General features: G+C 56.3%; 1 protein-coding gene across 4 annotated transcripts in view; it reads right to left on the minus strand.

The window, feature by feature from the left end:
- ABCA3 (ATP binding cassette subfamily A member 3) overlaps positions 1-22,676 on the minus strand; it is a 29,877-nt gene that overhangs the window by 4,588 nt on the left and 2,613 nt on the right. Inside the window, exons 2-24 of one of the 4 annotated variants that reach the window (XM_072877577.1) lie at positions 20,192-20,255; positions 19,903-20,001; positions 15,741-16,005; positions 15,046-15,173; positions 14,764-14,929; positions 13,065-13,324; positions 12,179-12,295; positions 11,466-11,586; positions 10,724-10,897; positions 9,873-10,054; positions 8,512-8,658; positions 8,032-8,161; positions 7,051-7,205; positions 6,019-6,174; positions 5,471-5,681; positions 5,024-5,174; positions 4,390-4,488; positions 4,009-4,201; positions 2,861-3,164; positions 2,249-2,522; positions 1,456-1,660; positions 745-964; positions 340-498 (exon numbers count right to left, since the gene is read on the minus strand). In XM_072877577.1, the coding sequence (XP_072733678.1) occupies positions 340-498; positions 745-964; positions 1,456-1,660; positions 2,249-2,522; positions 2,861-3,164; positions 4,009-4,201; positions 4,390-4,488; positions 5,024-5,174; positions 5,471-5,681; positions 6,019-6,174; positions 7,051-7,205; positions 8,032-8,161; positions 8,512-8,658; positions 9,873-10,054; positions 10,724-10,897; positions 11,466-11,586; positions 12,179-12,295; positions 13,065-13,324; positions 14,764-14,929; positions 15,046-15,173; positions 15,741-16,005; positions 19,903-19,956 (3,871 nt within the window). In that variant the 5' untranslated portion in view covers positions 19,957-20,001; positions 20,192-20,255. Of the gene's footprint in view, positions 1-339; positions 499-744; positions 965-1,455; positions 1,661-2,248; positions 2,526-2,860; positions 3,165-4,008; positions 4,202-4,389; positions 4,489-5,023; positions 5,175-5,470; positions 5,682-6,018; positions 6,175-7,050; positions 7,206-8,031; positions 8,162-8,511; positions 8,659-9,872; positions 10,055-10,723; positions 10,898-11,465; positions 11,587-12,178; positions 12,296-13,064; positions 13,325-14,763; positions 14,930-15,045; positions 15,174-15,740; positions 16,006-19,902; positions 20,002-20,191; positions 20,256-22,676 lie in introns of all 4 variants that reach the window. The other 3 variants (XM_072877575.1, XM_072877576.1, XM_072877574.1) reach the window with 3 other exon arrangements.

A 22,676-nucleotide genomic window follows, 5' to 3' on the forward strand; every position in this document is an offset into this window, starting at 1 on the left:
TTTCCAATGCTTCCCACAAGAGGATTCAGGTCTGGAGGGGATCTGGCAGAAGATGCCCAGTGGAGGCACGCAGAGGAGATCAAGACACTCTTGGGACATTTCTTTACTTGTCTATGAAACTTTCCCTGGCCCACATTTTCCTCCAAATCATTAGGAAGGAAACGATTCCTTAATTGGATCATGTATGAGTGTCAAACGCTGCCCAGTTTTTGCTTTAAAATGGTACCTGGAGCTACTGCCCAGGTTGGGTTAGAGGCCCCATGATACTGCCCAGCCCACAGAGACCCCCCAGTGTGGCTACAAAGGGACGGTCAGGTGAGGACCAACACAGAGACTCACTGAACGCCTTGCAGATGAAGATGGCTTCAACGGAGGAGGTACAAAACTGAATGAACTCATAGTTCTGGTAGAAGTCACTGATGCATTGGCCCAAGCAGTAATTGGGTAAGACAAGAAAGACTTTATCCAGGGTTTTGGAGAGATCCACCAAGCCAAGCTCTGAAAGAGGAGCACAGGAGGATCAACAGATTGGAGTTAGCTGGTTTTAGAGAAAGACCCTGATACTTCCAAGTTCAGAAGGAAAACCAACAAATTTTGCCATGTTTAATGGGTGAGAATGGACTGTCATAGGGTTTTTTTGCTAGTGTGGGGACAGCCCTGGGGTGAAAGCATCCCCTTGGGGGCTGGATCTTCTTGGTGACGGCAGGGTGCAGTGCTGGGCAGGCATGGAGGGCAGTGACCCACCTGGGATGCTCATGATGGTGACCGCAAGGAAGGTGGCCGTGCCTGAGAGGATGTTGAAGATGGTGAGACGGGTGTAGGCCGTGGCTGCCACCGAGAAGAAGAAGCTGAGGAGGTACATGAGGGGGATGATGGCCCAGCCATAAAGGAGGAAGATCAGCATCACATCAACGAGGTGGCTGTCTTGGGTGAAGGCTTGCACATCAAAGGCTTGGAATATCACCTGGGGCACAGCAATGCAAGGAGAATGCACGTTTGTCTTGACTTGCAAGCGATGTCTCCCTGTCTCAACAGCTCAGGCAGCAAGGTAACGGCAGCACCGCACTGACCCGGATAGCACCTCACAGATGGTTCCCACCAGCAGCCCATGCTGGTCCCCAAGGGAAGCCCTCTTTCTGCAGACTGGGATGCAGAAGGGCAGATCTGGGGAATTCCTCTCCATGCTCCCATGTATTTGAGATTTTCTAGTGCCCGCACCCAAGTGTTCAGGTGCCAGAGGCTACAGTCAAGTGACCCAGCTGGCTGGCCATGGCCCAGCTCCCAGCAGGACCAAGGGACAGCTTTCTTGCTGGTCCTTTCTATTAACTGAGACAATGCCAGTGGCGTCATCCTTTTCCCTGCACCCACACGTCCCAGCTCTCCCCAAGGAACAGCACCCAGAGCTCTCATCCAAGGGGAGGACAGGAGGGTATCAGGGTGTCAGGGGTGACTCACCAGCATCAGAGCACAAGGGATGAGGAAGTTGATGATGTCCCAGAGCAGAGCGGAAAGCCAGAAGTTGACCACGTAGACGCCGCTGACAAACTGGACATGCTTGGCTTTGATGGCCCGCTCGCTGACCAGCAGCAGAGCGAAGGTGCTGGCGAGCGAGGCCATGCCGTACAGCAGGTTGATGGCAATGGCGAACCCGGTCTGGCCTCTGCAGGGAGAGCAGCGGGGCAGGTTAGGACAGAGACAGCTCAACAAACCAACGCTGAGGCTACGCGGGGACAGCACACCCATACTGTGCTTCTTGCGGAGGCTATGCTCACCCAGCAAGCCAGCATGCAGGAGAAACACCCCACAACAAAAATGCACCTCAGTAAGATGAGCATCTCCCACGCACAGCCCACCTAGCACACCACAGACCTCCACTCTGCCTTTGCGAGGTCCCACACATGTCCCCTCTGGTACAGGTGAGGTTGAGACCCTGGATGCAGGGTTTTGTGAAGTGTATGGCCATACAGCCCCCTCTGCTCTGAGCACACGGGGAAAACCAACCCCAACCAGTATCTACAGGGGATATGCACTGAGATATGTGCATGGGGTGATGTGGCTGCCAGGCTCAGGCAGGTAAGTCATCTACACAGCTTTGCTCTCCTGACCTCCTGAGTACAATCACAGCTACATTTGAGTCTGAGAAGCTCCAGCCTGGCTCCTCCACTGATGCCAGTACAACAAGGCCAATCTGCACCCATGGAAGTCATGAGCCCTAGCAGGAAAGCAAGCGCCGTGCCATCAGACGTACTCCATGAGCTGGTCTTTGGCCTTCTCAGTGATGTTGCGGGGCTGAGGGTAGTTGGTGACTGTGATGGAGGCGTTGGGGCCCGCCAGTACCCTGAAGACAGCGTTGTCGGCCAGCATAAGGGCTGTGGCAGGGGAGTGGTATGCCTGGTTGTTGAAGAGCGCAGTGACCACCGTGCGGTTCCCGGCTCCTTCAAAGGAGGCAGCTGCGATGTAGTGCTCATTGAAGGCCCCCCCTTCCTCGGAGGCTCTTGAGATGAGGTACTCCTCCAGGCCACCTGCTAAACACCACGGCTGTTAAGAGCAGGCTCCATCACATGAGAGCTAACTGGGGCCAACTGGAAAAGACCCCAAGCAGCCCCAGCCCTGGTGGCCCACCCAGCCCCGATGATGGCCACAAACGCAGGGTTATGGAGAACACAGCTCTGCTCAGGTGAGGAAGGGTCCTGCCAACTGCGGGACTCTCCTGTGCAGGAGAGGATACAAGGGGATACGTCAGATACGCCGCAGCTGGGACCTGAGCCACCCACACCAAGGGCCCTGGCAAGAGAAGCCCGTGGCTCCTGCACACCCTGCTGGGCATCGCCTGCTCCGCAGGTGCTCCGTGAACCCTCACCCAGCACCTCCAGCGGTGACTGATGCTGGGCGTCCAGCAGCTCCACGTACTGCTCCGCCAACCTCTGCGACAGACTCGAGGTGGCCGAGATGCAGAAAGGCACGATGGTCTGGCCGTAGGGCTCCAGTGTCAGCCTCAGCAGGGAGGAGTCCCTGGGTCCCGGGAAGGTCTTGGCCACGATGAGGGCAAAGGCAGTGAAGATCAGAGGCACGAGGAACTGCGCTGCCACCATCTTCCAGTTGCGCCAGCTGTACATGGCTCGCTTCATGAACATGGCATAGAACTGCTGGCAGCACAGGTAGAACTGGGAGGGGAGAAGTCAGGTCAACGTGAGCCCTGCCAGCTGTGGACAGCCCTGCCAGCCACATCACCCCACACAGCTGATGGGGGGAATGACCCCAAAACCACCTCCCCGTCCTGCCTGTAGCCCGTGAGCCTGCAGCAGAGCCTGCTCTCCAGCCAAGCCTGTAAAGGGATTAGCAGGGCAGCTGCTTGACTCCAGCACAGCAGGTCAGCCTGTCAAACTCCACAGCTTCCCGACGGGATGCAGGCACTTTGGGATCTCAGGTGTTAAAAGCAGCTTCAGCCATGACCTTTACCTTCCTCCACCTCTCAGCATTTGAGGTTCACAAATAGGATTACTGCAGCACGGCTGCCTGCCAAAGCGACTGGGCTGAGACGCCTGGGAGCTCCCAGCCCAGCCCCTGCAAGGACCTTTGCTTTTTAAACCCATAAACATCTTTCTCCCCTTCTGCCTTTGAGACATGCCCTTGAGAAGCACGGGGAAATTTATCACAGGCGCAGAGGCCATGAAGGGCTGCCAGGGATCTGAAACACAAGCCTAGCGAGGGAAGGAAGATGTAGCAATGGCAGGTGAAAACCACTTTTTGATCACCTGGGACACCTTCAAGAGCATCTCTGTAGACTAACATGATTAACCTGAAGAGGATGGTGGTGACCAACCCCAACAACCCTAAAAATAATTTGCCCTAAAGATGCTGATTCCATTTTGATCTTCCAATTTGATCTTCCAAACCACACGCAACGAGACCAGCCATGGGGGAGGCTCCACCTGGTAGCCCCCCTCCAAAAACCCCCTTCACATGCCCTCTCCCCATTCCCACTGCACCAACACCCCCAGCACTCACCCCGGTGTTGAGCTTGATACTGGAGCAGTCCTCCGTAATGAGCGCCCCGCTGTCGTCCGTCATATCTGTCATGCCGCTCAGGCTGCTGGAGTCATCCATGGCCCAGTCGTTGGAGCGTCTCTCGTGCTGGTACTGGAGAGCAGGCAGCTGGATGGCCTGGATATCCATGCTGGAGTCCACAAGCTTCCCAACCCTGCACCAGGAGGGAAAGCGGGTGATGAAATACAGACCCAGACAGGGTCAAGCTGCTCTGAGCTGGGGAAGCCAAACCCAAGAGACAAAACCCAACACGTGCCCCAGAGAGCTGTGTAGGACACTGCCGCTGCCGAAGCACGTGGAGACTGGTCATCACCAGATGACACCCCACCGGGGCCAGCCTACCTCAGGAAGACTTCCTCCATGGTGGTGACCGAGGCACCATAGCTGGCGATGCCCAGCTCCTCCCGCTTCTGCTCCAGCTCTGTGAACAGGGCCTCAAACCTGGACGGAGAAGCGAGGCGTTAAGACGCTGACGCTCATGAGAGGGGGCACTCAGAGGTTAAGACCCTCTGGGCATGTGTCCTGCAGCTGGTTTGAGTCCTGCAGCCAGCTCCGGGGCTGCCTGCAGCACTAAGCACCCCACCCACCCCAAGAGCAGCTTTTGGGCTCCATCTTCTGCTCTTTCTTGCCACAGGCAGCCTCAGCTATCCATGTATTGGATTCTGGAGCCAAACCAGCCTGCCTCACTTGTGCCACCCTCCACACCGCAGCCATCACCAGCTATCAGCACCCAGTGCTGTCCCATGCAGTTGCTGCACGGGCAATGACACGGTGGCATGGGGGCATGAGAGCAATGCGCCAGCAGACGCAGGGGAGGACGGCAGCGAAAGGAGGAACTGAACCCGATTTTCCAAGACCAGTGCTGACGCAGAGAGCAGCTCCCCTTTCCAGCAAGCCCGTGACAACAGTGTGTGCCCCAGTGTGCGCAGACAAGGGGACCCACCCAGGGAGGGCAAGCAGGGGATGATGCCATTACCTGTGCGTGCTCTCCTTGGGCAGGATGAAGGACAGCTCCGCCCCAGCATTGCTCTCCATGGTGGCATTGGGCACGTACTGACAGATGAGGCGGGAGATCTCTCCCAGGTTACAGTAGGGCTCCTTCACCATCACCATGTGATATCCTGCCCCTGGGCAGAGCCACAAGAGAAGGGAGAGGAGGGTAAATCGCAGCCCAGCCTGGCCCCGGGGTGCTGGAGCAGAGAGGGATGCTGAGGCACTGCAGAGCACCGATGGCTCTGCCTGGGCTATGGACATGATGCAGGAGCAAGCGTGGGGGATGGGCCTCAGAAGAGGCAGAACAGCACGACGGGGAGCAAGCAGCCATCAGACAAGGAGCAATGGGTCCCCTTCCCGGCCCTATATCCCCCTCCTCCTCCTCCCTGGCAAGAAGACATCGAGCACGGCCTGCCTGCTCCTCCCTTACCATATTTACGCTTGAGGAAGAGTGAGGAGCCACAGCACTGCAGCTCGCCCTTGGCCATGATAGCTATGCGGTCCCCCAGCAGGTCAGCCTCATCCATGAAGTGGGTGGTCAGCAGGATGGTGCGGTTGCTCCTCTGCTGCTGCAGGAGGTCCCACGTGGCCCTGCGAGAGGCTGGGTCCATCCCTGATGTCGGCTCATCCAGCATCACCACCTGCACACAGGAGATGGGTGCTGGTCAAAAAGGGCTGGGAGAGGCACAGCAGCACAGGAGGGGGCAACCTGAGGGCCCAGAAGGAGCCTTGACCTCGCAACATGCATGCAACGATCTTGCTTGGGAGAGCAGCTACCAGGCAGCAGAGCTGCACTGCAGCCTCAGGGCGTTGTCCGCAGAGTTGTCCCCCTTTGTGGGGGTGCTCCTGCCCCCTCCTCGCTGTCTCCGAGTCTCCCACTGGCTTACCACGGGTGAGGAACAACCTCAGAGGCACTAGAAGGACCTACGCTGGCCCCAGGGAGAAAGGTTCGAGGCGAGTCCCACCGAAGATGCTTGCCTTGGAGTCCCCAATGAGGGCGATGCCAATGGAGAGCTTGCGCTTCATGCCGCCGGAGAGCGCTTTGGTCAGAGAGCGGCGCTTGTCCTCCAGGTTGAGGATCCTCAGGATGTGGTTGATCTCCTCGGGGCACTTGGAGGGTGGGTACCCCTTCAGCTGCCAGACAGGGGGAAGGGAGGGTTAAGCCTGCCTGCAGGGGTAAGTGAATCTGGCAAAGACCCCACCACATCTGCCACCGGCTGCTAAACCCCACCACACTCTCTCCCTCACACCCGGGCAGGAAAGCGAGGAAGCACAGAGGTGGACTTCTGCCCAACCCTGAAGGAGTTGGCACAGCTGGCACGGGGGTTTCCACAGAGCCATGCTGCCCATGACCCTCCACGCCTCCGTCAGCCAAGCAGGGAGCTCCTGCCTGCAGATGAGGTGGAAAGAGAAGGCAAGGGCTGTTCTGCTTATCATAGAATCACAGAATGGTTTGGGTTGGAAGGGACCTTTACAGGCCATCTAGTCCAACCCCCCTGCCATGAGCAGGGACATCTTCAACTGGATCAGGTTGCTCAGAGCCCCGTCCAACCTGACCTTGGATGTTTCCAGGGATGGGGCATCTACCACCTCTCTGGGCAACCTGGGCCAGTGTCTCACCACCCTCAGCATAAAAAATTTCTTTTTCATATCTAGGCTGAATCTCCCCTCTTTTAGTTTAAACCCATGACCCCATGTCCTATCACTACAGGCCCTACTAAAAAGTCCCTCCCCACCTTTCTTATGAGCCCCCTTTAAGTACTGGAAGGCTGCAATAAGGTCTCCCTGGAGTCTTCTCTTCTCCCAGCTGAACAACCCCAACTCTCCCAGCCTGTCCTCACAGCAGAGGTGTTCCACCCTCTGACCATTTTTGTGGCCCTCCTCTGGACCCGCTTGATGGATCTCACCGTGCTTTCCCAGCCTCAGGAAGCCACAGGGTGGCTGCAGGGTGCCTGCCCCAGGGCTGGCTCCCAGGGGCCCAGCGGAGCTCCCCCCAAGCGCCGTGCTCACCCCTGCGTAGAAGTGAAGGTGCTCCTCCACTGTCATGTTGTCAAAGAGGACGTCGTGCTGGGGACACAGGCCCAGGCTGCGGCGGATCAGGACCATGTCCTGGGAGATCTCGTAGCCGTTGATGTACGCCTGCCCGCCCGTTGGAGAGTGCAGACCTGGGAGGAGCGAGACGCAGTGGTCTCGGCTCAGGGCTGAGGATAACCCCGGGCGGCAAAGAGCCGGCGGAAAGGCAGGGGTCCTGCCGAGCATCCCCCCCACACCAGCTTTCTGCCAAAAGTCAGAGCAAGCCAGTCTCTTGCTCAAGCTGGGGCACGGCAGCTTTCTCCTCCCACCCACAGGGTGGGCTGCATGGCATCCACAGGCGGGAGGTGGACCTGGCAGAGCTGCCAGAGCAGGCAGACAAGGAGTGCAGCGGGCAGGCAAGCCTGGCTCTCAGCCTGGCAGAGGTCCAGGCGAGGCCAGGGCAGACCTCCAGGGAAGGTCCCGTGAGCACCCTGGGCTGGCAGGAGCAGCAGAGTGACAGAGAACCGGGAGGAAAGGACCATCAAAGATCACCACCACGTCCACCATGCCAAAATGGGCTGCCCGGAGCTCAGCAGCTCAGGAATGATGAAGACCAGTTCTTGGCCCCTGCCCTCTCTGCCTTATCATGACAAAGCCTACAGACACCCATCTTACAGCGGGTCCTTTCCCTTCTCAGGGCTCTCCAACACAAAGATTGGCTGTCATTTCCCCCGCCAGCTTATCCCACTCTTGTGGAGAGCTGGGCAGGGACCCCCGCCTCCCTCCATCTCCCCAGGCAGCGACATGCCTCTCACTGCCGCGGCATGCCTGGCCAACAGCTCAGTGAACCAGAGGTGCTCCAGGGAAGAGCAAAAACCCCTCCCCAACCTTAGAGATGGCGTTCAGCTCCTCTTTGCAAGTGAAGCCATCAGCCCTTCCCTGCCACGTGCCAGCCCCACAGCAGGATGCGGCTCCTACCTGTGAGCATGGACAGAGTGGTGGTCTTCCCAGCACCGTTGTGTCCCAACAGGACGGTGATCTGCCCTTCATACATGTTCACCGTTAAGTCCTTGACTGCCTCTTTCATCTTGTTTCCCACTTTGAAGACCTGCGGAGATCACGTTAACGAGTTGATGCTGCACTCGAGGCAAGTGCTCTCACATCTGCCCCCTCCGTTCTACCCGGCAGTCAAAGTCCGTGGTGTCACATCATGTTGGCATTAGACAACAGGTTTAATTCAGGTTAAATATAGATGTCACTGCACCTGCAAGTACCTAGCACTTCAGCCCGCAACAAAATGCAGCCGGCTCTGGGGAAGAGCCGTACCTGCCTTACAGCAGCCAAGTCACACAGCCCTGGGCAAGAAGGGCAGCAAAATGATAAGGAAGCTGCCTGCAGGCAGCAGTTTTTACAAGAACAACATCATGATGTGTTTGTGCTGTGCTGGGCAGTCGGTACCTTGGAAAGGTGCTTTATTTTGATTCCCGACACGAGGTCGGCGGGTTCCTCCTCAATGTACTGGCTCTTCAGGGCTTTCTCGGGGTCCTCCTCCTCCTCCTTCTCTTTTCCCACGACAGTCCTGGGACGTCCGCACCAGTATGAGGGCTGATGGGAGAAGGCAAAGAGAGAGAAACTCAGGCACAGGCAGAGACCATCTCTTCTCCCCAGCGTCATCCACCCTCCTCTTCCCACGCAGATGTCTCCAATGGATCTGCAAGACCACTCTCCTTGGCCTGGGAATTGCCAACCAGCAGGCAGGTCAGACGGGATGAAACTGCTCCTCCTGCCCTGCTGCCTTCCCCTGGTTCTCCCTTACAGCAGGATTGCCCGTGATTACACAGGCAGCTTTTTCCCATCTTCATTCCCATGGAAAAGGTCGGTACTTCGATGAGAAGCAAAATTGCTCACGCAGAAGCACCCTGCCCAGAAGAGCCCACACAATGGAGGTTCACCCCCTCCAAAAACCTTGACACACACTAAATACAAAAACCCTGGGGTCCAGCTGCTGCAATTACAGCCTTTTTTTTTTTGACCAGGCTCTCCAGGAATGAAAATAAGTGTTCGGGACCTTAAATCCCTGTGGAAATAGCAATTCAACAACTCCTGGACCCCAAACCAGCATCCCGCTGTGGCTTTTGGCAGACAGTTGTATCTCCGCTACCCTGGTCTAGCTGCAAGAGGGAGTGGGATGCTGGAGTGAAACCATGCTGGAATAAGGAATTTAGAGGGGAGGAGGAAAAACCTCCCGATCCAATACCGAGGGATACAACCACAGGATCAAAATTGACTGTATCGCTGTAGCTTAACAAATCCTCAGCAGCCAGCTGAGCTGCAGTAACCACCGCAGCTACAGCCGCTGAAGATGATGCCAAGCATTTGGCTTGGCAGAGGGAGGGCAGCTCAGCTGACGGGGCTCAGTCATCACCCATCCCCTGGTACTAGCACGTGGAGGCTGGCAGCGGGACGCAGACCACCCAGGCCCACCCGGATGGCAGCGCTCGGGGAGTTTCAAATGACTGGGTCTGGTTGCTCTCACCTGCAGCTTCTCTCCAATGCCTTCGCTCAGGCATGGAGACACTTAACAACGCCCTGCACGCCAAGAAGTGTTGGGACAAAGATTTAAAGCCAAGAAGACCTTCATATTCAGTGAAAAAATACAGCTGCATCAGCTTTTACTGAGGACATGCTGCAGAGCCCTTGATTTTGGAGGCCAGATGTTGTTGTACGTTAGTCTAGCCCACTGCACAGCACAGAAGCGGGGACCATCCCCGAGTGATGCCCGTCAAGCCCACCGGAAGGGGTGCGTAAGCAGTGCTCACCGTCAAGAAGAAGTACCACGGCTGAGGCACACCGTACTCCCCTGGAAAGACGGCCTCCACGTACCAGGCCACCATGCCGTAGAGCACAGAGTCCAGGAGCAGCATCCCCAGCACTTGGGCTAAGGTAAAGTTGTCGTCCACGCTGACGGGCTTCATGAGGTCCCTCCACTGAATGCCAGTCCCTGCAACGCACATGGGGCACTGCCTACCTCTGCATGCCCAGAAGGACAAAGTGCTCTCCGAGACCGCCAGATAGCATCCCTGTCCTAATTCACTGCTCGGTAAGGAGGAGCACATGCACGGCTCTACAATCCCTTCTACAGAGGGAGGGAAAAGACGCAGCAGAAAGCACACTGACACCTCGAGGCTCCCCACCCCATCACGCTTCTTCCATCACATCCTCTGCAACCGCCCTGGGAAGAAGCAAACTCTTCTCCAGCCACTGCCCCTCCGTCACCGCAGACGCCTTTTTAGTGCCACCACTTTGCAATAGCGTGGCCGCTGCTGGAACCAACAGCAGATTCTTATTAACATAGAAATGAAAGATACATATTGGGAAGGAGGAAATGCAATGGATTCCCATCCGTTAGAACAGAATTCTCTTGGTAATTAAAGCGATGATGGCATTTTGCACAGCCCAGACTGCCAGGAGCATGGGTTCGGAGGGGCAGAGCCCTGGTGCTGATAAGACCTGCAGGAGCAATCAGCAATTAGCCTTTCTGCTCTCATTAGGAGCAGGAACGTGCTTCTCCCCGACTTCTTTCCACCCTTTGCACCACATGCAAGCCAGTCCCAACCCACCACAAAAAAAGGCTGGCTCCTCTCCCAAGGGACAGGAGGCACTTGCTCACCTTTTCCTTCGAACATGCCTATAAGCTGTGCCCCCATGGCCATGGCCACGTTGGAGATGAGGCAGGATGCCAGCTTCTGGCTGTGGGACATCAGGTCGTAGCGGGGCGAGATGAAGAAGTAAGGGATGTAGGAGAAAAAGTAGAGGAAGCCGCCAGCGGCAGCCGCGACGTTTGCTGCCAGCACAGAGAAAAGCAGGAGGGAAAACATCAATAATACGGTGACGCCACCGAGTATTTCTCACCAGCTTTCCATCCATGGAGATTCAAGCCTTTTGTGGAAAAGGTGGTTACAGGGGGGCAGGATGAGGACTTGCCCAAGTCCCATGGCAAGGCAGGAGCAGCGCTGGACCCCGACCCTGCGGTGCGCAGCTGCCCAAGCACCCTGCCCATCCCAGACCAGAGCATCCTGGGGCCAAGACAGCCAGATGATGCCCTATTGCACGGGCTTGTCTGGTTTGGGAAGCGACAGTACACACATCCCTTCCCACGCACCGTGGGGAAAACACCACCACAAAAGGGAAGAAAGGCCCCCGCTCTGCATGTTGAAGTAAGTTGTCCAACACAGAGCCCTGTGCAACCTCATGTAACTCTGGAGCTGGCCCTGCTTTGAGCAGGATGGACCGATGACCTCCAGAGCTGCCTCCCAACCAAAACTAACCAAAGACTTTACAGCACGAGGCCCATAACATGCCCTAAGCCCCGCGGACCAGCAACGCAAGGAGGCAGCCAGGGAGGGACTCACCTCTGGAGAAGAAGGTGCTCACCATGAAGTTGAAGGAGATGGAGGAGATGGAGAAGATGGCAAGGAAGGTGAACACCAGTGTGGGGTCGCTGTTGGTGAGCACTGCTCCCTGTTTGCTCACCTACCAAGAAAATCTGGTTACGCCCAGGGCTGGTGAAGCTGGCCATGGCTGCAGGCACGTGTAGGCAGCCGAGACCTGATGTTCTCCATGGGTTAAACACAAACTGAGAGACGGGTGAGAACGCCCAGGCCCTCCTAGACCACTCCAGAGGGAAGAAATATGGGTTGCCCTTGTGTGACGCAGGGTCTAAGAGGCAGGGGACACCTTGTTCAGCATCCAGGCAGCCACTTCCTGCTTCTCATGGTGTTGGTACAAGCAGAGAGGAGAGCTCAAGTCCCTCCAAAGGCAGACAGGGCTGCAGGAGTGGGGTGGTCCTGCTCTGCATGGGACTGCCTGGGCCTCCCCGGTGCCCGTGGGGCTCCCACCCCTCAGCCCCCTCCTGGGGAGGCCACTGCTGCCATGAAAGGCAGCTGTGGGGGGCAGCTCTGCCCACCCAGCTCTGGAAAAGGCCAACTCCAGCCTCCGCTATGCACGTGGAGGAGTCCTGAGATACCAGGATGGTCCAGCCCACAGCAGAGGAGCCTTGTCATCCCTGTGCCCTGCCAGCACAGAGCTTCTGGCCTGCAGAACAGTGGCCTGGGGAAAGACTCACCTTGACACAGAAGAGCACGGTGACGAAAAACACGGACACCAGGAGGAAGAGGAAGAACATGAGGAACCAGGCGCTCCAGTGCAACCAGTTGCTGAGGCCCATCATGTGCATGTACTCCTGCAGGGAGGTCACGCCGTCACCCAGGGCTGCACCCACACCTCCTGGGCATGGCCAGGGGCAAGGTGGAGGCCCTGGTCAGCGTGGTGGTGGCTTTGCCTTGCAGCACTGGCGATGAAGGTGACAGCCCCGGGTCCCACTGAAGCGGTCCAGTGCAGCCTTCAGCATCGCATGGTGTCCCCCACCTCCCTGGACAGGGGCTGCCACCGTCACAGGAGAACATCTCCCCAGAGAGCTGAGCTGAACCCAAAACCACAGCAGCTGAGACCAGCAGGGCCACCACAGCCACCTGGCAGCAGGGCAGAGGGCAGGACAACCCCACGCCCAGGGGAAGCCAAGCTTTGCACACTCAGCCCTGCTGTCGCAACCACCGCAGCAGCTGAGCTCCAACCGCCCCCACAACACAACTCAGACACACGGGTTTCTACATCCAGAAGACAACAATCTTGCTTCCCACAACTGAACTTTTGAATCTACAAAACTCTTGAATCCACAAGTGTTGCCCTCTCTCCAAGCCACCTTCCAGCCCAAAAGAAACACGAGCCCTTCGGTCCAGCAGCCTTGGCCGCACGGCAAGGAGAGCCAAGCCACGTCCCGGCGGCAGGATTAGCGACATTCCTCCCTGGGGCTTGCTAATCTGCTGCAATCCCCACCTCCTGCTTGCTGGCTCCAAACCCAACGGGGATTTTGTTCCTAATTTAAAGGCAGCATCCGTTGGGAAACGCTGCAGAGGGTGGGGAGCACCCAGATGTCCCACCGCTCACGTTACCTTCAGCTTCTTCTCCTTCTCATGCACGACGGCACGGACGATGTTGAGGGAGGTGTAGGTGAAGCTGAGCATGAGCAGCAGGGGCAATTGGTTCTGGATGGCGAGGAGGAAGAGGTCGTTGACGTACGCCGGGTAGGGGAAGCGCTGCACCACCACCGTGATGTTCTCCAGCAGGCTGGTGGAGCTGGCGTTGGCGTGGTACTGCATGATGGCTCTGTCCACTGCATGCTGCACCGCCAGGAAACCTTCTCGGATATAGCCTGCATGGCAAAAACGACACGGGGGAATAGAGACGGGTCCGGGTTTTGGAGGGAGGCGTTGGCCGAAGGAGAGGAACAGCCTTTGCGGGAGGGATTGCTTGGGTAGAAGAACAGGAAACAAAAAAAGAGCTCGTAGGAAAAGCAAAATAAACATCACTATCGACACACTCCTGCAGACAGAGAGGGGCTCAGGAAGGACTGAAATCACAGCAATTTACATCTCTCATAATCATCATTTAAAAGCAGCTGTCAGGAAGACTCAATTTAAACCACAGTCAACTTTCTGCAGGCACGGCTTTATTTTTGTAAGGGGGAGATTCTCCATCATCATTAACGATCACCAATGATGCTGAGCTTGTATTTGGTCCCTTTTTTTTTGTAAAGCAAGAGAATACGGGATACTACGCAGGTTTTGGTGAGGAAGAATATATCCCGTTACTCACACATTTGGCTTAAATTTCTGTGCATTAGAAAACAGTGAAAGATTTTTAATTTTCAACTAGTTTCTTTTTGTGTGGGATTTCAGCCACATGTTACTTGAATGGAAACTCAAACTCTGCTTACAAAGCTCCGAAAGAGCATTTTGAAAGTTAGTTGCTTAAAATGACCTAGACAGAGAAGGAAAAAGTAAGAATATGAGATCATGAACAATGTTTTCTATTAACTAATTTACTAAACAAACACTGTAGCGAGGGAATTGATCTGGGCTCCTGGTCACCCCGTCCTGCAGAACGTTGGAACCAGCAGGTATCGTCCCCTTGGGCTCGGGTTTATTTACACTGCGTGAGCAAAACCCGTTCGCCCGCTTTCTCGGCCTCTCAATCTTTTCCTTGACATCGCTATTGAACGATGGAAGGAGAAACCCAACCGAGGGAAATATCCCTTTGCAGCCACAGAGGAAACTCACAAAAAACCAAGTCCTAAGGCAGCGCCAGCTCCAGCAATGGCCCCGCTGCCTCCTACTCGGTCAGTGGTTTGGCTTTCCTTAAAAACCTATGCTCAAACCACAGAATTGCTCTATTTACTTTTAAAGTATTTAAGCAGCATGATAAACACTGAGCAGTTTGGACCCTGAAATAAATTTTCCATTAAAAATATAAAAGGAAAGAAAATAAATTTAAATTTTAAAAAATTCAAATAAGTAAAATTTATTCTTATCCAACCCCACTCAGCAGAGGTACCCAGAGGCCAGCAGTGCCCAGTAAGTCACAGAATAAAATTTAAATAAATATTATAAATAATAAAAATAATAAATAAATATTTTAAATCTTTAAATAAAATTAAATTAATATTTAAAATTAACTTAATTAATTTTTAAAAATTAAACTATTTAAAAGCTCAGAGCCTCAGTGAATCTGTAACAAGCCGAGTGGCTGTACAGATGACACCCATCTCTTTGGCCGTGAAATAGCCCACAGCAGAGGAGAGGCAGCCCTCACCCGGCGTCCCCCCATCGGCAAACTTGGCCTCCCGGGGCCCGGGCAGCTGGAAGAGCGGGAAGAGGTAGCTGGTGTGCCAGTCCCGGTCCAGGTTGGGGTTCAGACCCGTCTGCTCGCTCCGCGGGGCGTTCCGCGGGCTGTACTTGAAGCGCAGCTCATAGTCGACCTGGAAGGAGCACACAAAGGGCGTCGCAGGTGGGACAGGCAGGAGCCGCATCTGGATCGCAGCGGGCGGGAGGACGCCGTCCCCCCGCGTCCTCGTCCCCCCTCGGCTCCGCTCACCTGGAGGGGCAGCGGGGCTGTGCTCTGACGGAAGCGGTGCTTGAACACGACGGCGGCCAGCACGCTGCCCGAGCGGTTGTCCGACTTGACGTACTCCTCGAAGTCCCTCTCCGAGGCAAAGCCCTGAGCTGCGGAGGGGGGAAAGATGGGGATGCGGGCATGGAGCACAGCAACTCAATGCGGGCTGATGCTCAACCATCACTGAAAACATCATTTTGGTCCAAGACCAAAGACGAGGGATGCGCTCCAGCCAGAGCTGGGAAACACCGCTGCTGGCAGACACGGGGGATTTATATGGGATGCTGCTGGACCCATCACGGGGCACCCAGACGACTCCTCCTCCCTGAGAGCAGGAGTCAGCTCTCCTTTCAGAGAAAATCCTAACATTATCTTCAGTTTGGAACACAAAGCACTAAAATTTACTGTGCAACAAGATTTCCAAAAATACTCTGTCTCAGGGAAGTGACAGTCACATTCTTTAACTATTGTAGGGCAATATTTCTCTAGATGGAAACTGCAACAAAATGCGACCAAAAATCAAAACAAAATCCTGTAGTTCTAGTGAAACAAAAATAAAACCATTGCCTTGAAGTTCTGATAAAATTGATGCATCCCTGGAATAGATCAGGATTTATCAGAGTAAAATTTTGTACCAGTTTCTGGGGTGGAAGCTGCAGTCCCTGGCCCCTGCTCACCTCTGATGCTGATGGGTAAAGCTCTCTCCACCGCCTCGGCAATGCTCCTGACGGCGCTGCTGTTGGAGGGGACGTAAGCCAGCTCCCAGGGGTTGCTGGGGTGCCGGCGGTAGAAGAAGCCTGGCAGGTCATCCACGGACTCGGGGGGGTAGACGGTGGCGTTGGGGTGGCTGATGGAGTGCACCCGGTGCCGCAGCGCTATCAGGATGGCGGCGAAGAGCAGAGGCAGGCAGATTTCGATGACCGTCACCAAGATCTGCCGTTTCTGCAGGAAAGATAAAGATTAAAAAAAAATATGTGAACACTGAAGGTAGATCAAATCCAGTAACGAGGTTCAGGGCATGCAAATGCCACGTAGCAGAAGTACTCTTGCATTTCCCAAGGTTCCACAACCCGGGTTTTTCCAGAGCCCAGGAATGACCCTGCACCGGTTCCGCATCCTTCAGGACCTTCCAGCCAAGGTCTCCCCTAAGCACCGCTCCGTCTCAGACCACGCTCCTTTAGAGCCTTCCCCGCCACGCTGCCAGGTTTGAATGAGCTGAGCTGGTTGTTTGCCCTTTCCCTGCGCAACGGGGCTCTGCCCAGGAGCAGGCAGCACTCAGGGCTTGCCTGCACCACTCCTGCGGGCAACGGCAGCGACGCGCCTCCTGCGAAGAGGGCCGGTGCCGTGGGACCAGCTGCAGCCGGGTGAGTGAAGAGAACAGCTTTCACCCAAGCACAGCAACCTTGCCCAACACTTACAGGGCTGGGAGCTAAAAATACAGTAACTAAATGAAAGGCTGGGATGAGCAAGCAGCAGGGAGGAAAAGCAGAGCAAAGCTAACGCAGTCAGTGAAGATTCTTCTGCCAGAGCTTAGCGGCTGCAGGCAGCGGGACACGGGCTCTGCATTCCAGCCCAGGATGGGACCTGGCAGAGCCTCTGGCTGCAGGCATCGGTGTCCTCACGCAGCCCAGAGAATATACCCACGAGCTCAGCCTTCACCCCAAGGCCTGTCTACACTGAACACAGTGGCTCATTTATTATTTTTAATTGAGGTTCAAGCAACTGGACAATGAACTCGAGTTCGGTGAACGCACTCAGGCAGCCAAGCCGGAGCACGACCCTCCAGCTGTTTCCCCCAGGGCTACCTCTCCTGCAAAATTCCCACTAGCTACTAACACCCGCCACTGGCCCAGGCTAATTAGCATCCAACCCAGGTTAATTAGCATTTAAAACTCTGCTCGTCCCAGGGGAACTGGGGTCATCTCTGACCGGAGGGGCAGGGGGAGCAGCAGTCCCGACCAGTGCCATGCGCGCCCACATCCCTGCAGCATGACCCCCCTGATCTGTTTTACGGCAGAAGCCGGGACACGCTGCTGACAGATGGATTTATGCTTGTAAAATCACCGCAGAGGTCAGGCTCGCTTGCAGGGAGGGGGGTGGTGAGCACTGGGCTGCTCTTACCGAGGCTGCATCACCCACCTGGGGCAGGGATGGGAGAGTGGGGCAGCACCCAGAGCTCGGCCAGACACACCACGTCCCAGCACAGGCAGGAGGGCACGGCTCAGCCCTGTGCCCAGCACAGCGGCAGCAGCCAGGTAGGTCCGGGTAGGAGAGCTGAAATCTGGACCCAGCCGCCTTATTTCCTTCTGCAAACCGAGCTGCCTTCAGCCGAGCCCAGCCCGGATGCAAGCGCAGCACAGCACGCCAAACCTCAATCACTGCAGCGACAGCTAATGAGACGTCCCCGGCAGCAGGGAGCAGCTCCGGGCACAGGGATTCACGGCTGCTCGCTTGGGGCACGTGCCCAGAGCAGAAGCAGCGGCATTAACCTCTTCTGAGGGCTCTGGCTAAGACAGGCTTTACAAGACCAGGGGGGTTTTCTACCCTTCCCTCCACCAGGCTGGAAAGAAGAACACCACAACGCACAAGAGGAGCACCAAAAGGTTTATTCTCACGACTTTGCTGTCTCAGCAATTGTTTTTTATCCGATGGCGCAGCCCCTCCCTGAGATCGCTGCACACTCAGCGTTGCTAAACCGCCTCCTGCCTGGCCCCGCGGCCGCCGGCACAGCGGTGCCACAGCCCGGATCACAGTGGGGCGCAGCGATGGGCTGCGGTGCTGTAAAAAACACACCTGCAGATGCCGGGCACGCGTACGGGGTGAGCACGCTACGGCTCAGCCCACGTCAGGGCTCCTCTCCTGCCTGCACCCACCACGAGCTGGAGGCAGCACCCCGGCTGCCCCGAAAGCTCCTTCAGCTCTGCAAACACCAAGCACTGAGCTGCGCTGACCATGGAGTTATACCTCCCATCCCTCTGCAGAGTGGAAAAAGGTGTTCTTTTTCAAATGGGGGCGGGGGGGGAAGCAGCAAGTGGGGCATGCTAAGGTGGGGACAGTCTCCGGTGGGGCAGAAACAGAGCCCTGAGCATACACCAGCCCAGACCTCCCAGGAAGGGGGACAGTCTGCCCTGCAGCAGCTGGGATGAATTGGTTCTCGGCCGGTTTGTCAGGAGGGGGCATACAGGTGTACAGCCATGCAGCCGCTCCCCGCACCCACTGCCAAAGCCAAAAACCCCTCTCCAGGCTTCCCCTGGGAGGAGCTGCCCGCTCCAACCACAGCCAGGGACAAGCCACTGGCTGCAGCCAGCCCTGGCAGCATGGCCGGGAGGCAGGTAAAAAGGTGCCTTTCCAAAGGCCAAGCTCATAAAAGCGAACATTGCAGATGTCTGATGGTTTTTTAATGCAGCTCTGGCAGACCAGCTGCCTCCCGCTGATTTACTATCGTATTAACCCCCTCTCAGTCTCCTGGGCTGTCTCCAGAACGGTTGCCTGGCTCCCTGAACTTGCAGGCCAATACACATTTACCAGCGCAGGCTTTTGCTGCTGCAGAAGTCATTTAAGCTGCTATATTCTAGAGCTGACGGGGATACTGATCCATAATCACTACCTCCGCCTGGCCAGGGCTGCCCCAGCTTTGAGCAAGCCACGTGTTCCAGCATTCCTCTTCACACCGGGGTGATGATGGCTTGGGAGCTCTGCGTCTTCCTCAGGAGCACATTTTTTTGGTGGAAGGGAGCAAAGACTCCAGGTCATATTCTGGCCTGGTAGATCTGGGTCAGCTTGTGGCCTCAGAAAACACAAGATGTGCCCCTGCCCCAGAGCACACCCAGAAGATGCTATTCCCCTGCAGAGGGGATGGGGGATTGTCCTACCCGTCTGGTGTGTAAAAGGGGGGGATTCACAGGGCTGGCCATCACGCACACCCACGGACCACACTCCTGACTGCAAATCAGACCTGCTGCCGGTCCCTTCGGTCACATCCGAGCCCTGCTGCCTGCTGCCTGCTCCCTGCCCTGCCGGAAGGCCAGGCACAGGCAGCCCAGCCAGCCCTTCCCTCTTCCTTTTGTTTACTTTTAAAGCAACATTGTGCTGATCTACAGAAGGGTAATTGAAAGCATGAAGCCAGGCTGCAGTGACCTCTGCTCCCTCCTCTTCCGCTGCCCTCTGCCAGGACTGGCTCTGGGTCCCAGCGCAGCCGCAGCTTCCGCCCAGGAGTGCCCGTACGCTGCTTAAAGGCGCTGCAGCAGCAGGCGAGACACGGCCGGTCAGCAGGGCAAGGAGGCCTCGAGGTCCCGAAATCCCTCATCATTAGCCAGCTGCCACGCAGCAAGTTGGGCTGGGAGCAGATGCCAGGACAATGGTAGTTTAATTTAGCTTAATTTAATTAAGACCCCCAAAAGCTGCTTCTGAGGACTGTAGAAAGTAATGGAGGAAAAAACATCTGAGCCCTGGTGGGTTTACAGGCATTGTGCAGCAAGCACCACCTCCAGAGGAGGCTGTGTCACAAGATGGCTCAAGAAACCCACCGTCGCACAGGAGGGTGTGTGGGTTATCCTGGCCCATGAGAAGGGGGAGCTGAACTCACGGCCGGACTGCAGGAGGGGAATGGCACAGCGTGCACTTGAGGGGACAGGGACAACCGAGCACACAGCCCTGCCCGTCTCTCCCCGGCACAAAAGCAGGATGACGCCACATGCACAAACAGATCTGTTTTCCTCCAGGAAATGCCTTGGGCCCACGGTGAAGGTTTGCTGGAGAATCAAGACTGCAGGCAAGCTCCGATGTACCCACGTGTAGTGGGGACAGAGGCAGCCCCCCGAGAGCGCGGTGCCAGCCTACCTGCAGGATGTAGTTCTTCCAGAGCAGCAGTCCAAACTGCCTGAGAACAACCATCCTCCCATCAGAAGGGGACCACTGCCGCTGCCGCTCCGCAGGACGCTGGAAGAGAGGAGAGAGTCGTGAACGCCAGGCGCTCGCAGACCTGGGCGGCAGGAGGGCAGCGTCCCCATCCCACCCCTCAGCGACCCAAGGGCAGCCCTCTGTTTCCAGCCCAACGTCACAACAGCTGGCTAGGCCCCCAGTGGGGGAAAATAACTGTCGGGCTCCCTCTCCGAGGGCCATTACTGACCCGTAAGAGCCAGAGCTCATGGCTTCTGGAGTGACCCGTTTCCTGGTCGTCGGTGTGACCCAAGCTGCAAGAGAGGGAGGCCGCTGTTTAGAAACCCAACCTGCAAGCGTCAGGGGTCCTTCACCCAGCAGCAGGCAGGGAACAGCTTTCCTTAAGCAGTGGGAGCACTGGGTTACAGAACTGCAAACACCGGCCCGAGGAAGGCCACCAAACTCCTTGCAGCCCATTATTTTGGGACTGGTGAAGATTTCAAGTTGTGTCTCCGCCTCCCACAACGTGAAGGGTTGGTTTTGCAATGTTAACGGTGCTTTCCCAGCAGACACTCTCCTTGGAAAGGCGAGGATGAGAAAAGGGCAGGGAAACGGAAGGGAAAGTCGGTGCTTGGGGACGATATACCCACATCCTCCCCCTCTTTTAGGAAGCATCTGCCATCCCTCCAAGTTGTTTTTGTCTCCATTTGCAGCAGCGCTTCCTGACGAAGCACTGCTGTCCCACCAGGGACACGCTCGCGGCAAGCAGCAGCATGGCACAGAGAAGGGGCAGCCCTGGCACAAGCAGGGCCGCCTGCCCACGCTGCCGGACTCAGGGCAGCCTCCAGCCGAGCAGCTCCTCAGGCTCTGAGCGCAGCAAAACCCCGCTTCCTGCAGCGACGGGGCCAACCTGGGTCACAGCAGCGCCCATCAGCCCTGCTGCACCCTCCACCAGCGGGCAGCTACTGGGTTCATCTGCGAGAGCCTGTGCTCCAGACCCTGGCAGCACCAAAAGCCTCTGGCAGAGACAAGGATGGACACATTACCTACCAGCAATGCCCCGGGAGATGCTCAACAGCACATTCTCCGGTGCCGGTTGGGATGGCATCAGCTCCTCGGACCCAGCCAGCACCCACCAACCTCAACAGGGATTTTAGTGTGCCGCAGCGAGGGGAGAGGGGAGGCTGGCGATCCAGCCTGCCCAACCTTCGCTCCCAGACCAGTGACTGGTAAATACACATTGCGAGCAGAGCACCAACAGCTGGGAGCAACTGAGCTGCAGTGAGAGCAAGCGAAAAACCGCGTAGGTCTGCGGACAAAGCAACAAGCATCCATCTACCTAGCCTGCCCTATGCAGCTACCTCCTTGAGCCCTCCAGAAGCGTCCTCCTGGCTTGGCACACACCTTCCCATCCCTAAACCAAAACTCGTGTGCGTTCTCAGAGCAAAAAAAACACCTTCTTTTTGCCACTCCACACGCAGAAGTCAGATTCCTGCAACAGCAAGATATATGTGCTTGAGCATCCTGCTCTGGGACCCAGAAAAAAAAGCAGAAGAGGTCCACTCCTGCAGCCTCGAAAAGCCCATCAGACACCTCCCGAGCAGCAAGCGGGGAAGGAACAGCAAAGGGGACTTTGCAAAGGCAGCTGCTGCCAGATTTCTGCTTAAACACCTTCAAGCTCATCAGAAAGCACCGTGTCTCCAGCTGGCCTCTGGTCCACATGTGCCCTGGCAGAAATGCCACCCATCTGCCATAGGAAAGGGTGGGACTTCCCCAGCCCCACGCACCCACATACCACACATGGCAGGATCCGACGCACCTCCAAATGAGCCACCCAGGAGCAGAAACTTTCCTCCCACGCTTGCTTCACGGGAATCCAGAGCAAATCAAGGGAATTGAACTTTTTGCTTGTTTTAAAGACGACAAACGCGACAGGTCAGGCTGGAGAAGGCTGCTCCCCTTGCAGAGATCCCACCTCCTGCTTCTGTGTCTCTCCTGGCTGCTTGCCCTGCCGCACCCTCAAATGCAAGCTGGACCCCCCCAACCGCCCACACAGGTCTTACGGATGCCATCGGGGCCAGTACATCACTGAGAAAATGTCAAGCAGCTCTTGGGTAACGCAAACACTACGCAAAGGCGGAAAACTTCATTATTGCCAATAAATTTTTTCCAAGCTTTTTACGGTCCCAAGAAAACCCGTACTGGACCTTTCATTCACTGGAGAATGAGAGAAGGAAGAAGCTCAGTTACAACAGGGCTACTCTTACCAGATCTGAGAGCAAAAAAGGCTTTCCAGGCTCTGGCCATCCACAGGAATGATTTTTTTCAACACAGAAGGGAAAAATCTTTTTTGTAAGGTGCTGCCTGGATCAGCCCCAACATGCCCATGACCACAAGCAGATCAGGCAGGGGCCCTGTCCACCCCCAACCTGCGTCCGGGACCACCTTTGGCAGGAAAGAAGGGCTGTGCACAGCCGGTTCAAGACGACCTCAGAGGCACGGCTCGTACCTCGCAGGACACTCTGTAACGCACCTGCCTATTCACGCAGCGGCAGGTCAGGTTGTCCCCTCCGGAGACGCTCTCCTGCCTGACCTCAGCACTACGAGATAAGACTGCCCTTCCCAGCAAGAGGCACAGACAAAGATCTGGGGGAAGAGAGAGACAACCACCAGCAGCTTCTGGGAGAACAACTCAGTTCCTCTCCCCCTCGCTGGAAGTACCCTGCTCTCTGCGC

This window comes from Ciconia boyciana, chromosome 13, assembly GCF_034638445.1.
Source record: "Ciconia boyciana chromosome 13, ASM3463844v1, whole genome shotgun sequence".
Lineage (NCBI taxonomy): Eukaryota > Metazoa > Chordata > Aves > Ciconiiformes > Ciconiidae > Ciconia > Ciconia boyciana.